Source organism: Oratosquilla oratoria, chromosome 25 (assembly GCF_046742065.1).
Source record: "Oratosquilla oratoria isolate Oo_2021 chromosome 25, ASM4674206v1, whole genome shotgun sequence".
In the NCBI taxonomy this organism is placed as follows: domain Eukaryota; kingdom Metazoa; phylum Arthropoda; class Malacostraca; order Stomatopoda; family Squillidae; genus Oratosquilla; species Oratosquilla oratoria.
The window spans coordinates 28,087,759-28,102,758 of record NC_134801.1 but is presented as its reverse complement, the minus strand read 5'-3'; the positions used below and the strand labels follow the sequence as shown (position 1 = coordinate 28,102,758).

The 15,000-nt window shown below is 40.5% G+C and overlaps 1 protein-coding gene across 1 annotated transcript in view; it reads left to right on the top strand.

The window, feature by feature from the left end:
- LOC143039057 (uncharacterized) overlaps nt 1–15,000 on the top strand; it is a 1,266,799-nt gene that overhangs the window by 1,113,491 nt on the left and 138,308 nt on the right. Inside the window, exon 12 of the mRNA XM_076208909.1 lies at nt 1,455–1,577. Within this exon, the coding sequence (XP_076065024.1) occupies nt 1,455–1,577 (123 nt within the window). The remainder of the gene's footprint in view (nt 1–1,454; nt 1,578–15,000) is intronic.

Sequence of the window (15,000 nt, the reverse complement as noted above, 5' to 3'; positions counted from 1 at the left end):
GGAGTAAAGGAAGGACGAGGGAGAGAAGGGGTGGCTATACTAGTAAGTGATGAGATAGGTAAAGGTGTTGTGGAGTGAAAGAAGGTTTATTCAAGTTTAATGTGGATGAAGGTGAAACTGGGAAAGGATATGAGGGTTTATGTAAGTGGATATGGGCCTGGTGGTGAGAAGAGTGTAGAGGAAAGGGAGTCTTTTTGGTTAGATTTGAATTATATATATATGTGTATATATATATATATATATATGTATATATATGTATACACATACACACACACACACACACACACACACACACACACAGACACACACACACACACACACACACATATATATATATATATATATATATCGATAATTTTTATGACTGTTGCATGCGGGGCTCGAACCCGCTGTACTCGGCTATCCGTAAATTACCTGTACGGCGTCCTTGAGTAATACAGGAATTCGGATCGCCGTAATAAGTGATCTTTCTTCCCTCGGGAATCAGTTCGATTCCAGGTTTCAAGGATTTTATAGTCTCTGTGGTGTAGTGGTCTAGGGCGCCGTACAGGTAATTTACGGATAGCCGAGTACAGCGGGTTCGAGCCCCGCAGGCAACTGTCATAAAAATTACCGGTTTGATGTCGCTGCCATTAGCGTATTTCTCTCATATATATATGTTTGTATGTATATATATATATATATATATATATATATATATACAGTATATTTATATATGTATATATATATATATACTATATATATATATATATATATATATTCATACTTAAATCTCTCTTCGGTGCGATAGTGTCCTCACAGATAGAGGTGTATGTTCATGATGACAAAATATATACTACTGGATAAACTTAACCCCTTGATTACAAAGGAATTACTTTCACTTGACTGAAACAGACTGGTAGGGTAATCCGGAAGAGGCTTGAATTTTCACTTCCCGAAAACTGTGACAAATAGATCCCTGTTTCATAATGGGTTCTTTTAATGATTCATTGTAATGTTTTCTTACAACATTTGTTTTTACGGGTTCCTGTAATGGTTATTGTATTTTTTTTTGGGGGGGGACAGTGTCATGTAACGGTTTCGTGTAACGGTTTCTCACAACGGCCATCGTAACGGGTTTCTGTAACGGTTGTTGTCGTGGTTTCTTGTGAAAGTGTCATGTAACGGTTTACTGTCATGTGTAATGTAACGGTTTCTTGTATTTTCTTGTCGCTTTTTATTGAAACAATTTCTTTTAGCGGTTTACTGTTAACGTTTTCTTATAACAGGTTCGTGTAACAACTATATAATATATAGTTTTCATTGTTATAGTAACCCGCAACATTTTGTGAAATTTCTTAACTTTTATTTTACCAGTTCCTTACAGTCATTCATTGGAACGACATCATAACGGTTTTCTGCATCTTTTTACTGTAACGGTTACTTGTAACGGAATTTTCTTTAACTCTCTGCAGGTGATCAAAGACTACCAGCTGTTCATAGTTGTCTTCGTGCTTCTGTGTGTTGATGTCGCCATCATGACTACATGGCAGATCGTTGATCCCTTCTACAGAGAGACCAAACATCTTGTTCCCTATGTAAGTACAAGATAACGTATGAACAGTCACTAAAAATTTTTTTTACCCAAGCTATAGTTCTCACAATGTCAATATGATTTTACTTTGTTCGAGTATGTGGTATTTTTCCCTATGTAGTGTTTAGCTTACAAGTGAGCTGTTTTCTTTAATACATACATACATATACCAAGGCTTTTTCCCCCTTACAAGGGAGGTAGCCAAAAAGGGAAAGGCATAAAATAATTTCCACCCATTCCATCCCTGAGCACCTCCTGGATGACGGGTCATCCCTGCACCTTGTCCACTTCGCAAGACACAGCACATCCACAGCAAGGCCGCTTCATTAAATCGGCGACCCCCCTCTCCGTCCCCCCATTGCATAAAAGATAACAACAATTTTCAGCTAAACATTTTGAATTTTGTATCATGAAAAACTCTGAACGGGTCAAAACTCTCTCTCTCTCTCTCTCTCTCTCTCTCTCTCTCTCTCTCTCTCTCTCTCTCTCTCTATCTATCTATCTATCTATCTATATCTATCTATCTATATATCTATCTTATGTTTATGCTGTTCACATTGAAAATATACTATACGTATACACTTTAGTTGATTTTGCCTGTTTATATTTTCTTGTCTTCTGTTTTCTCACCTGTATTCTGCTATGCATTTTATCTGTTTATTCTTCCTTATCTATTTGTTTATCTTTAATAATTTATTTATTTATTTATTTATTTATTTATTTATATATTTATTGATTGGTTGATTGGTTTTGTTTATTTATTTATTTACTTATACATATATTTATTCATTTATATTTTTTTTATTTATTTACTTATTCATATATTTATTTGTTTATCTGTTTATGTATTTATTTATTTTTATATCCAACTTCTGTCCTAATTTCTACTTTACCTCTACTTTCATTCCATGTACACTCCTACATCCTACACTCGCTTCATTCTTTTCTACTCCTACTCTTATTCCTACTCGCCCTGCTCCTATTCCCAATCTTGCTCATACTACTGCTGTTACTGCTGTTACTACTACTACTACTACTACTACTACTACTACTACTACTACTACTACTACTACTACTACTACTACTACTACTACTACTACTACTACTACTACTACTACTACTACTACTACTACTACTACTACTACTACTACTACTACTACTACTACTACTACTACTACTACTACTACTACTACTACTACTACTACTACTACTACTACTACTACTACTACTACTACTACTACTACTACTACTACTACTACTACTACTACTACTACTACTACTGCTGCTACTACTACACTGCTGCTACATTTCTTAACGATTACCATCTTCGTGGAACTGCATGTTGAAATCAGTCAGGATCTGTCTCCCACAGACATAATTCATTGGCTCCGCTTTCGCCAATGACTGTAGTCGACTACCCTTTTATATTTCATATGATTTAAATTTAATGAAGCCTAATACAAAAGTTCATTTATCCTACTTTCTTACTTCAGTCTGCTTAAAATCATGGTTTTGTATGTGTGCTGATTTAGGAAGTAGGGATCTGGTACTTCTCAGGCATAGAAGAGCTGATCTTAAGAGTGAAAAGGCCAGTCTACATCTGATCCACGCCAAAATACTGCTCTTTGTTTGTTGTTTTTTCCTGACATCATCTCTGTCAAACGAGCGTAGAATGCCTTTACCCTTGGACCTATCCCGCCTGAAATCGTAAAGGTTGTCGAAGTGAATGAGGCCTGGTCCACATTCTGTATACGTTCCTCGTACATCCTGATTTTCTTATTCTCATTTTGGGAATGGGACACCTCAACAGTTAGGTTATTGTAACAGGGGGCCATTGGACCAAATATTCGTATGTCAAAGAAGGCCAATTGTCCCCGTGTCCAGAAACCTCTTGCGCTGACGTCCATTAACGTTTCATCTGATGTGTTAGAGGTGCGGTACCTGAAGTTCTCCCCCTCCTAGAGCTAGGGGGAGTAGTGTTGGCTCGATGGTCACATCCTTGCATACCTTCCGAATCATTTGGACAGTGAAATCCCCTATCTCGAGTCCCATGCAGATGAATCTACCCTGCATACATATCATCGCATGGTTTGGACCAAAGTGTGTACCATAGACACATCTGTTATTTAGCCCATTAAATGTCCATCCATACCTCAGGGTAATGACATCCATGAATTCTTTTTTATTTAGATTGCATCCCTTTGCCCTGATTGATATTGCTGTCAGCTAATTAAATGCTCCTTCCTCATGTGCCATTTCTATCTTTATTTTCATATGATTCGAAAACAAATTCAATAAGGTGCATAGCTCCTCCTTTTTCCTTACTTCCCTGCCATTTTTATGTTTCTTATAATTTCTCTGATTTCATTCACGTTGGTCTCCTTGTGTTGATCTTGTGATACGATGTTGCTTGTCAGGGAGGACCTGAGTTTCATAGTTTTGATGTTCTATGATGGCAAGGTTAAGTGGGTTTTCTTTCCTCCTTGTTTGGTATCGTTCGTTGGTGATGGCAGGATTTAGCTCTCTTCTGTAGTTTTCTTCAAAAGGACTTAATAATTTGGTGACGTTCGTAGCTACAATAATACTGCTGCTGCGTCTAGTACTATTCCTACTCCTGTATCTACTCCTATTCTAATCTTTCTCCTGCTTCCATTTCCGCTCCCAGTTCCACTCGTACTCCCAGTCCCACTCCTATTCCACATGCTTGTTACTTCTCATCTTTTTACTGCACTTTTATTCACTCTCTTCCACTCCCTCTCCTACTCCTCTCATTATACTTCTGCTCCTCTACTTCTATTTCAATTTATACTCCTGGTTCTACTCCCGCACTAACTCCAACACTAACTCCAACTGCAGCCCCAACTCTAACTTTTACTCTTTTGCTTGTTTCCTAGTTCCCCGAATCAAACACTTACCTCCTCCTCCTCCTCCTCCTCCTCCTCCTCCTCCTCCTCCTCCTCCTCCTCCTCCTCCTCCTCCTCCTCCTCCTCCTCCTCCTCCTTATTCTTTTTCTTCTCCTCTACCTCATACCTTCTCATTCTTTTTCTTCTCTTTCTCATCTTCCTTCTCATCCTTCTTATACTTTTCTCCTCCTCATCCTATTTCTCCTTCTCATGTTTTTCTCTTCCTAACCATAAGAATCATCTTCCTGCTCCTTCTCCACCTCCTCTTTCTTAGTCTTTTTCAACTCTTCTTCCTCAATCTTTACCTTTACCTATTCTTTTTTTTTCTCTTTTCCCTCATCCTCGCTCTCTTTCTCCTCCTCTCTAACACCTCCTTCTCTTCTTCCATCCCTTCTTTCCCATCCTCTGTTTTTTCTTTTTATTCCTCCCATCTTCCTCTTTTTCTTCGTTCTCTTTCTTCTCATCTTGCTCCTCCTTCCATTTCACCTCTTCTTCCTTCTCTTCTTTTTCTACCTCCCCTTCTTCACCCTCTTCTTCCTCTTTTTCCTCCTCTTACACCTATTCTTCCTTCAAGTCCTCCTCCTCCTCCTCCTCCTCCTCCTACTCCTCCTCCTCATACCTTCCCTCTTCCTCCTCCTCCTCCTCCTCCTCCTGCTATTCTTCCTATTCCCCCTTCTTCCTTCTCTTCTTTTTCTACCTCCCCTTCTTCACCCTCTTCTTCTTTTTCCTCCTCTTACACCTGTTCTTCCTTCAAGTCCTCCTCCTCCTCCTCCTCCTCCTCCTCCTCCTCCTCCTCCTCATACCTTCCCTCTTCCTCCTCCTTCTCCTCCTCCTGCTATTCTTCCTATTCCTCCCTCTCCTCCTCGTCTTCACGAAGCCCCTCTCCTTCACCCAATTCTGCTGGGGAGCAGTCGTTACACATCTGTCTTCATGGACTTGCCCCCTCCCGATCCTCCCTCTCTCCCTCCCACCCCGTCCCTCCCACCTCACCCTCCCTTATCAGGCCGAATGCCTCTCCTCACTTCTCCCCTCCCTTCCTCTTTCCATATCCTTTCTCCTCCTTCTGTTTCTCTTCTTTTTTTCCTTCCTTCCTATGGCTTCTATCATGTTCTTATGTCTTATATCTTTCTAAGAGATGGGCTCAGTTTCTCAGTCCAAATCTTTCCTTCCCACTTTGTCTACTACTACAGCATCTCTTCGTTCTTCTTCTTTTCCTCCTCCCCTTCCCTCCCTTTTTTTTCTTCTTTCCTCTTTTTTTTTTTTAGCTTCGTTCCTATCACTCCTTTCTTCCCCCTCTCCTTTATTTCTTCCTCTTCTTCCTTTCCTCTATCCTTCCTTCTCTCCCTCCCTCACTCACTCACTCACTCACTAACTCACTCACTCACTCACTCACTCTCAACGCCTCGACTCCAACGACGAGACGGCCTCGTATTCCATCCAAGCTCTTCCTCTGAGCACGAAACACTTCAAGCCTATCGCCCTCGTCCTTCCTCCGTGTCTCTCTCTCTCTCTCTCTCTCTCTCTCTCTCTCTCTCTCTCTCTCTCTCTCTCTCTCTCTCTCTCCTCTCTCTCGGTCTCTCTCTCTCCTCTCTCTCTCTCTCTCTCTCTCTCTCTCTCTCTCTCTCTCTCTCTCTCTCTCTCTCTCTCTCTCTCTCTCTCTCTCTCTCTCTCTCTCTCTCTCTCTCTCTCTCTCTCTCTCTCTCTCTCTCTCTCTCTCTCTCTCTCTCCTCTCTCTCTCTCTCTCTCTCTCTCTCTCTCTCTCTCTCTCTCTCTCTCTCTCTCTCTCTCTCTCTCTCTCTCTCTCTCTCTCTCTCTCTCTCTCTCTCTCTCTCTCTCTCTCTCTCTCTCTCTCTCTCTCTCTCTCTCTCTCTCTCTCTCTCTCTCTCTCTCTCTCTCTCTCTCTCTCTCTCTTCTCTCTCTCTCTCTCTCTCTCTCTCTCTCTCTCTCTCTCTCTCTCTCTCTCTCTCTCTCTCTCTCTCTCTCTCTCTCTCTCTCTCTCTCTCTCTCTCTCTCTCTCTCTCCTTTCCCCCTTCATTGATGTCCTATTTCCCACTCCTCTTTCCCCTGCCACCCCCTCCCCATCCCTCCAACTCCTCTCTCTCTCTCTCATCCCTTTCTCATACTCCTCTTTCCTTTCTCCATCCCTTCCTTATTTTCTTCATTTCACTATATTTGTGTGTGTGTGTGTGTGTGTGTGTGTGTGTGTGTGTGTGTGTGTGTGTGTGTGTGTGTGTGTGTGTGTGTGTGTGTGTGTGTGTGTGTGTGTGTGTGTGTGTGTGTGTGTGTGTGTGTGTGTGTGTGTGTGTGTGTGTGTGTGTGTGTGTGTGTGTGTGTGTGTGTGTGTGTGTGTGTGTTTTGGCATGTTTGTGCTTGGGTGCTTGTGTCTCCTCTCCTTCCCCTCTTGCCCAGGGGCAGTGTGTCCAACTTAATCTCTTTATTTCCTTCCGTGCCTCGTCTCACTCTTCTAGCTTACGAACCTCTCGCTTTACCCTCCCTAAGCTACACTCTCTTCCCTCTTTCCTTCCTCTTCCCCTCCACTCATTTCCTTCCTCTTCCATCTCCATCATTTTTTCTATCCTCGATCTGTCTTTGGTTCCTTGTTCCTGTGAAGTCCTCATTCCTTCTTCTTGGCTCTCGAAGTCTCTTTCTTTGTGTTTCTGAACTTCGGAAGCGTTCGTTCTTCTGCGTCGCCAGAAGAGTCTCCGACCCATTCCTGGAGACCCTGAAACCCATTCTTGCAGACTTCTTCTTGGCTCTCGAAGTCTCTTTCTTTGTGTTTCTGAACTTCGGAAGCGTTCGTTCTTCTGCGTCGCCAGAAGAGTCTCCGACCCATTCCTGGAGACCCTGAAACCCATTCTTGCAGACTCTGAAACCCTTGGCTTTTCTTCTTGACTTCTCCAGTATGACATTCAGACTCGTTCGTTCTCTTTTTTTTCCCTTCAGGTGCCTGCCCTTCCCTCTCCTTATCCCACGCCTTTTCACTACATCTCCCCTCTTCATCTCCCACTTCACCTCCCCCACTATCTTTTCACTCCCTCGACTATCTTCCTCATGGTCCTTTAACCTCCTCTTACCCCACTCTTCTTTCCCCTCTCCCTACCCCATCCTTACCTTTTCCTCTATTCTCCCTCTCCCTTTTTTCTCTTCCTTCTTTAGTTTTTTCTTCCCTTAACCTTTCTCCTTCCTCTTACACATCCGAAACCTCTCTCCTCTTTACCTTTCCCTTCCCTTCTCATCCTCTTATTCCTCTTTTGTCCTTTTTCTTTCCCTTAACCTTTTCATTTCCTTTTCCCGTATAGAGTTAGGCTGTATAAGTTTTGCACATTGAACATTTAAGGGACTTCATCCACACCACTACGGAACAAAATCACACATTTCTTTATAGTTCGAGAATAATCCGCATAATAAAATACGCAGACCACTTTCCAGCTTCAGCTATCCCTCCACTCTATACCCTTTTTTCATCTCCTTTACTACTTTTGGGATTCTATCTCAAAGGATAGAACTCCTGGATACCGCTGACGAAATAGTAAACACGGCCTTTCTAGGACCCTTTTCCTTCCCATTCCTTCCTCTTACCCTTCGTCTCCCCAGCCAGCCTTTCCAGGAGCCTATGTCATGCAGCTTCTAGTCTCTTTCATAGATAAATTGCTGTATATGGGCTCTCCATTCCAGCTTTCCTTCTGTTTTGTGCATTCCTTCTCAGGGAGTAAATCTTCCTGTTCTTCCCTCACGTTCGCTCCTCTTCCTTCTCCTCCTCATTTTCCTCCATCTTCCTCATCTTGATTTTTTCCTTTTTTTCTTTCTTTTACTCGCAATCTATCTTTTCCGCCTTCTTCTGCTTTCAGTCTTCCCCCTTCTCTTCCTCCTCCTACTCTCCTCCTTCTCTCCGTCACATCTACTCCTCTTCTCCTCCTCCTCCTCCTCACCTCCTCCTGTACTCCTCCTCTATTCCTCCTATTCTTTTGCTACTTTTCCTATTCCTTTCTCCTTACTCTTTGAAATTCTTTCTCTTTTCTCTTCTTCCTTCACTCCTACGCTTTCCTTTCATTCTCTTGTTCATTCTCCTCCTGTTTTTTCTTCTCTTTCCTTCTCGTATTCCTCCTCTCACTTCCTTTTCTTTATTTTTTTCTTTTCCTTCTCTTTCTATTCCCTTTCCTGCTGTTCCTCGTTTCCTCTTTCTCCTCTCCCTTCCAATTCTTCCTCACCACTTCTCCCTCTCCTTCTCCTGCTGCTCTTCCTAATCCTTCCCCTCTTCTTTTTCCTTCCTTCTTTTCTTTCTTCTTTTTTTTTCTTTACTTCCTCTTCTTCTTTTTTTCTTTTCCTTCTTCGTTCCACCATCCATCCTTCACATATTTTTACTTTGCAGCATCTCAAGATGTCTTCATCTCTTAAATTTCTTTCTCCCATTCCTCCTATGGCTTGTTTTCTCTCAGAGATAAAGCGATTTCCTCACGCCGCAATCAAGCAACCACATCTGCAATTCTTATGTAGTGGCCCAAAAATGAGAGAAAAAACTGATTCTTCGTCTTAAAAAAAAAAAAAAAAAAAAAAATCTCCACCCAAATTATAATCCGCTCCATATTTATTTTACAACAATTTATTTGACTGAAACAATATTTTGGATCTCCTATTCTCTTCTTTCCCCTCCTTCCTCCTCATCACAACAGCTGCCTCAGCATTCTCCATCTACGGCTGTCAGCTCAAACGACCAAGACACAACACAGATTATATACCACTGGAGAACAATGTATTTGGTGAATTGACAAAAATACATTTTCTTACCTAATTTGAGCATACCGAATTCAAATCTGAAATCAGAATTTCTCTAAATATTACATATTTTTCTTAATATCAATAAATAATATCATACAATAATTTTCATTTTATCACGCCTGTCATCATGCCCTGAAATAATTTTGAATCATCCTTTTGCGCTATTTATAGTAAAGTAGTTTTTTGTACAAATACCTTATTGTATATGAGAAGAAACTTGAATTGTACATTAGGATTACAAATACTGTAATCAAATAGATGCTAGTTTATTAATGACCGCACTTCAGGGTGGAGGACCTCTTCTTGATTTCAATCTCGCAAAAATTTGCGTTTGTAACTCTTTCTCTTGTAAGTCTTCTCTGGCTGATCTTTTCTAATCGTCCAGCAGTAGTGAGCCATCAGTACCTATCCCAGTGGCCTTGGTAGCGCTCTTCCATCGTCGCCAAATCCTGATGGAAGCGTTCCCCTTGTTCATCACTCACGTCTCCCAGATTTAGGAAATGCAGCTTCACACTCATATTAGTAACCAGATCCTCGTAGTTATGCACTTTTTTGTTTCCCACGAAGTTACGAACAACGGCAGAAAATGAGAGTCAGGCTGCTTTCTCTTTTTCAATCATGGTGTTCACGAATAATCACTCAGAAGTCTTCGGATTTGGGAACCATCAAATATTTTGCTATTATTTTTCGTAAAGCAAAGCAGGGAACGCCGATACTTTGTATTGAGATGAAGTGGAAGGAAAACGATCTTCACTCGACTTACGATTGGCACATTAACAATGTTTGGCATTTCTGCTTCCAAAGTTTCCCGAACTGGCCAATCTCTTTGGGCCCAGTGTTTGTCACGGGCTCGACTGTCCCACATACAGATATATCATGGAATCTTTGTATATCCCTTCTGCTAGCCAAGGAGAAATTTGACCATCTTAAGGTCTACACATATGATCCAATTGTGTTCATGGCACTTAAATAAATCCATGATCACTCTTATGTGATCGTGAGTTTCTCGCAGATGGATAGAGTGACCGAGAGGAACTACACCAAAAGCCATTGCCCTTATACAAAAGGACACACTTGAGGCTACGTTGGGGCTATCCAAAAACAGTCTCCACTCAGCAGGGCTTTAGGTGCCAAGTCCCAACTTGGTAAACAGACCATGAACATCGTGGCAGCATACAAATTGTATTTCCTAGAAGAAATACTTAACAAATATACTCTTCCTGATTCTATAATATGATACCCGTACCGTCATGTCAAGTATATGTCTTTCACTCAACCTGGAGGTTAAGAATTCTGCAGCTTTCTTGGAGAGCGCCAAATCACGTATCAAGTCATTCAAGTCCTCATGAGTGAAACAGTGAGGAGCTAATGGCTGTTCAGCATCTGATGATGAATCTGAAGACTTTGAATTCATTCTGTGGACGTTCATATCAGGTATATTATTTTCATCCTTGGAGGAAGCATATCCACTGAAAATCGGAACTGGTAGAGACTCAGAATGAGACACTGGTCGGATCGCCAAGGGAATGTTGGGATAGTTGATTTTGTGCCAATTTTTCTTGCCAATCCCTTTAATATTCACCAGACAGTAATAAGTTCGATACATGATCCTTTGGTTCTCGTCATACCATGGGAATTCCAAAAGGAAGACCATTTCTCTTTCCTTTCGTCCACTCACGAAGATGTTCCATACAGTTATAGCAAACAGCATGTGGGGCCCACTTCTTATCTTGATCGCCAAGAAGAACATGAAAATATGCCTTATAGATACAGATCACAAAATTTGATATATTGTGCCTTTGACAAACTAGCATGTAACAGGTGGTGTCTGGATCATGAACGTAATTTTCTCTTGACAAAACCGTCACTCTAACACGAGACCTGAAAAAGAAACAATAGTGTCAATATTTTTCACAATGACACATGATCATCTTACTAATATGTTCTGTGAAGTATTTGCTCTCTACAAACACCCTCTCTGTCCGTCCGGAGGTCAGTTTTCGGGGAAACGAGAAAATAGAAATTACAGAAGAACTGTAGCATGTAAGTGAAAGTGGATTATATATCTGAAATCAGCCTGAAAAAAGTCTTAAAATTGGCAGATAAATCAAATTCAACAAAAAATTTAATTAAAATTGTTCCCCTGTGAATTATATTTTTGTCCGTTACAGGATCTCATTGATCTTTCAAACCACTTGTCAGGATGTGAGAAAGTTCTAGTCGTGGCTGGATTTCTGTTGTTTATGTGAAGAAAAAATATTAAAATATTTAAGTGTGTAGATCTATGGCGTATTATTCGTATATTTTCAGACTTAGGAAAGTGTTCATGAAAGAAATGTACATTTACCAAAAGGTGATTTTCCCCCTATAAGTGGGGGTAGCCAGCTAAAACATGCACTTGATGGTGGAAATATATATAAGATATTACAGCTTTGTGCGTTTTTCCTCATGGATGAGAAACAGACACAGAAGATCGATTGGATGTCATCGAAGAAGTCCAGTTGGCCTGGAGAGGGTTTAGGTTTTCACACACATACACACACACATATACACACACACACACACACACACACACACACACACACACACACACACACACACACACACACACACACACACACACACACACACACACACACACACACACACACACACACACACACACACACACACACACACACACACACACACACACACACACACACACACACACACACACACACACACACACACACACACACACACACACACACACACACACACACACACACACACACACACACACACACACACACACAATAAATAAATATATAGATAAATAAATGTACAAATAAATTAATTAATAAAAAAGGGGGCTACCAGATCTATGACTGACGCCTCGCCCCGCTAATCACTCTACTTTACCAACGCTTCTGTCCTCTTGCTGCCTCTTTTCCGAGAAAGGGGAATCTGTGCAAGTGCGGCATTAGGACAGATAATGAGGGTGACCCCCAGCGAAGAAGAATAGTTCATTGTTTGATTTTGCGTTGTTAGTTTCTCGTCTCCAGAAAAGGTTCCTGGAAAAGTATTGTGTTCCCAACTGATTAAACACTTCGAGATGAACCCTCCGTATGAGTGGTGTTGATAATATTGACTAAATGTATTCAATATTTTAGGTACTCTAGTGACATCCCTACGGACCAGAGTCACTCATTATTCATTTCTGGGGGAAATAATGAACTTAAAAAAAAAAAAAAAAAAAAAAATATATATATATATATATATATATATATATATATATATATATATATATATATATATATATAGTACACTGTTTAATCAATAAGTACACGGACACACCTACAAACGAATAAAAACTAAAAAGACAAACAAATGACTGAATAAACGAGTAGACAAAGTCGAATGGTTTTAACTTCTATTATCCCTGCATTCTGGTTCCTTCCTTAAATCTCTCCTTGATGACCTCTTCAGTGTGATGATCGTTCCCAAGGATAGAAGAGCAGGTTACTAACGACTAGATACTAAACCATTCCACCTGTGAACCCCTCGCTGCACTCCAAAGTTGAAGACTTTGTTTCTAAAGAGCGCCGAGCGATTTTATTCATAAGAACATAAGAATGGAGACCATAAGGCCTACACTAGGCAATTCTATGTCCCTTACCACTTGCCACCCCCATCCATAAAGTTATCTAATCTTCTCTTAAAGCAACCAAATTGTTTCCCTGTTCATTACATGGTTACTACCTTAAGTCTATTCCATTCGTTAACCACTATGTTCGTAAACGAATTCTTGCCTGTTTCCTTCTTGAACTTAAATTTGTTTAATTTAAATTCATTATTACGAGTCCTGCAATACTGTCTTAATATGATGACCTTGCCTACACATTAGATGGTGATTCAGGAGAGGATGGGTTTACGAGTAAGAGACATTTTTTTTTCTTAGGTTGATTACTGTGCTGAATATTATCATCTGTTAGCAAATAACCGCGTTGACAGTTTCATAAGATGTACACCTCGTAAAAATGAAGAGATTAATAGATAAATGAATAAGTAGATAGCAATTATTTGAACAAGGAAATATATAAATAGATAACAAATAAAAAAATGCATTTAAAGACTTAAACAAATATATAAAGGAACAATGAATAACTGAAGAAATAAGGTAATACATCCACGTAAATGATAACAAACGTATGTTTGTCTATCTGTGTGTTTGCAAAAAAATTCTGACAAGTCTCATACTACAATGAATGTGACATTAAGTGGCACTTTGATACTTGCGATGACAAAAAAGACAACTGACAACTTTCAGCTTTCCAGAAAGTTCTCTAAGAAAAACTGCCAGGAGAAGGATTGAATTTTTCGGTTTTTGAAATCGGGTTTCTGCGAATCTTTCGAAATAAGGATTTGCTGTTGTCATCCCTTCAATTGATTTTCTTGTCTCTTTCCCCTTCATCTTCTTCCTACTGCTCCATCTCCTCCTTTTCTTCTTCCTCCTCCTCCCCTTCTCCTCTTCCTCCACGTGTCCTCTTCCTACTCTTCCTATTATTTTCTCCTCTTCGCTACTTTTCTTTCCCCTTTTTCTTCTCATCCACCTACTGCTCTTCCTATTCCTCCTCCTCTTCTGCCCCCTCGTCTTTTCTTCTTCCTCTTTCCTTCCTCTTCCTGTTGGCACTTTCTTTTACACTGGATGTCACCGCGAGATTTTGTTGATTCTTGTGACATCCCCCCACCCCTCCGGTAGCTAATGGGTTTCAGCCTATATGATATATATAATTCTTTGCCAACTGCCTCTTTCTCTTTTATCATGGATGCCGGCAAACAGTTTTGTTCATCTCTAAGCTCTTCTCCCTTCAGTGAAGTAAACATGTAATCAAGTTTTTTTCTATATATTTTTTTTCTTCTTGTCTTGTAACCATAGAAACCTAGTTTGAATCTAAAAAATACTGATAAGTTTCACTGCGAAAAATTAACTCCTATATCCTTGGGGACAATATAGAACCCAAAAATGGTGTTACAGGATTTGTATAGAGGAGATTTCCAGGAAGACAACTAAACGGAGGGATATAAAGAGAAAAGAATTATCAGCCTTCTTATTTGAAGGGAGATTATTCCTTAAGCATAAGTGAATGCTGAGTAACTGTGGTCCATAGGGAAGTCACTAGAGTCCATTAAATATTGTCTATACGAAACTTAGATAGTAAATACTTTCATAAAAATGTTTACCTAATGTGAAGGTGAGCAAATGTTTCGCAAAATTTTTTTTTCGTATAACTTTCGGCACAGACGCACACAGGCGCGCACGCGCACACACACACACACACACACACACACACACACACACACACACACACACACACACACACACACACACACACACACACACACACACACACACACACATGCACGCACGCACACACACACGCGCGCGCGCGCGTTACTTCGTCTCCCACTTTGCCCAAGTAATTTTTGCACAGTGGCCAACTTTGACCACGCATTCAGCACTTTTGTTGCGAAAATGTTTCGTCCTCACAGCCGAGCTTCTTTCCCTCTGTTGCGACAGTTTTCATCACAAACGCGCTCTATCTCACATTAGCCACCGCACTAAAGAAATATTCACACCTCTGCTTTTCTTTTGTCTATCTTGTTCATTCACCACCATACTTCAATTGACCCTGCACAGATTAGTGAATGTCTGGTTTATGTGTCTAATGTTTCAGATACTTTATTAACACCACTATGGACCAG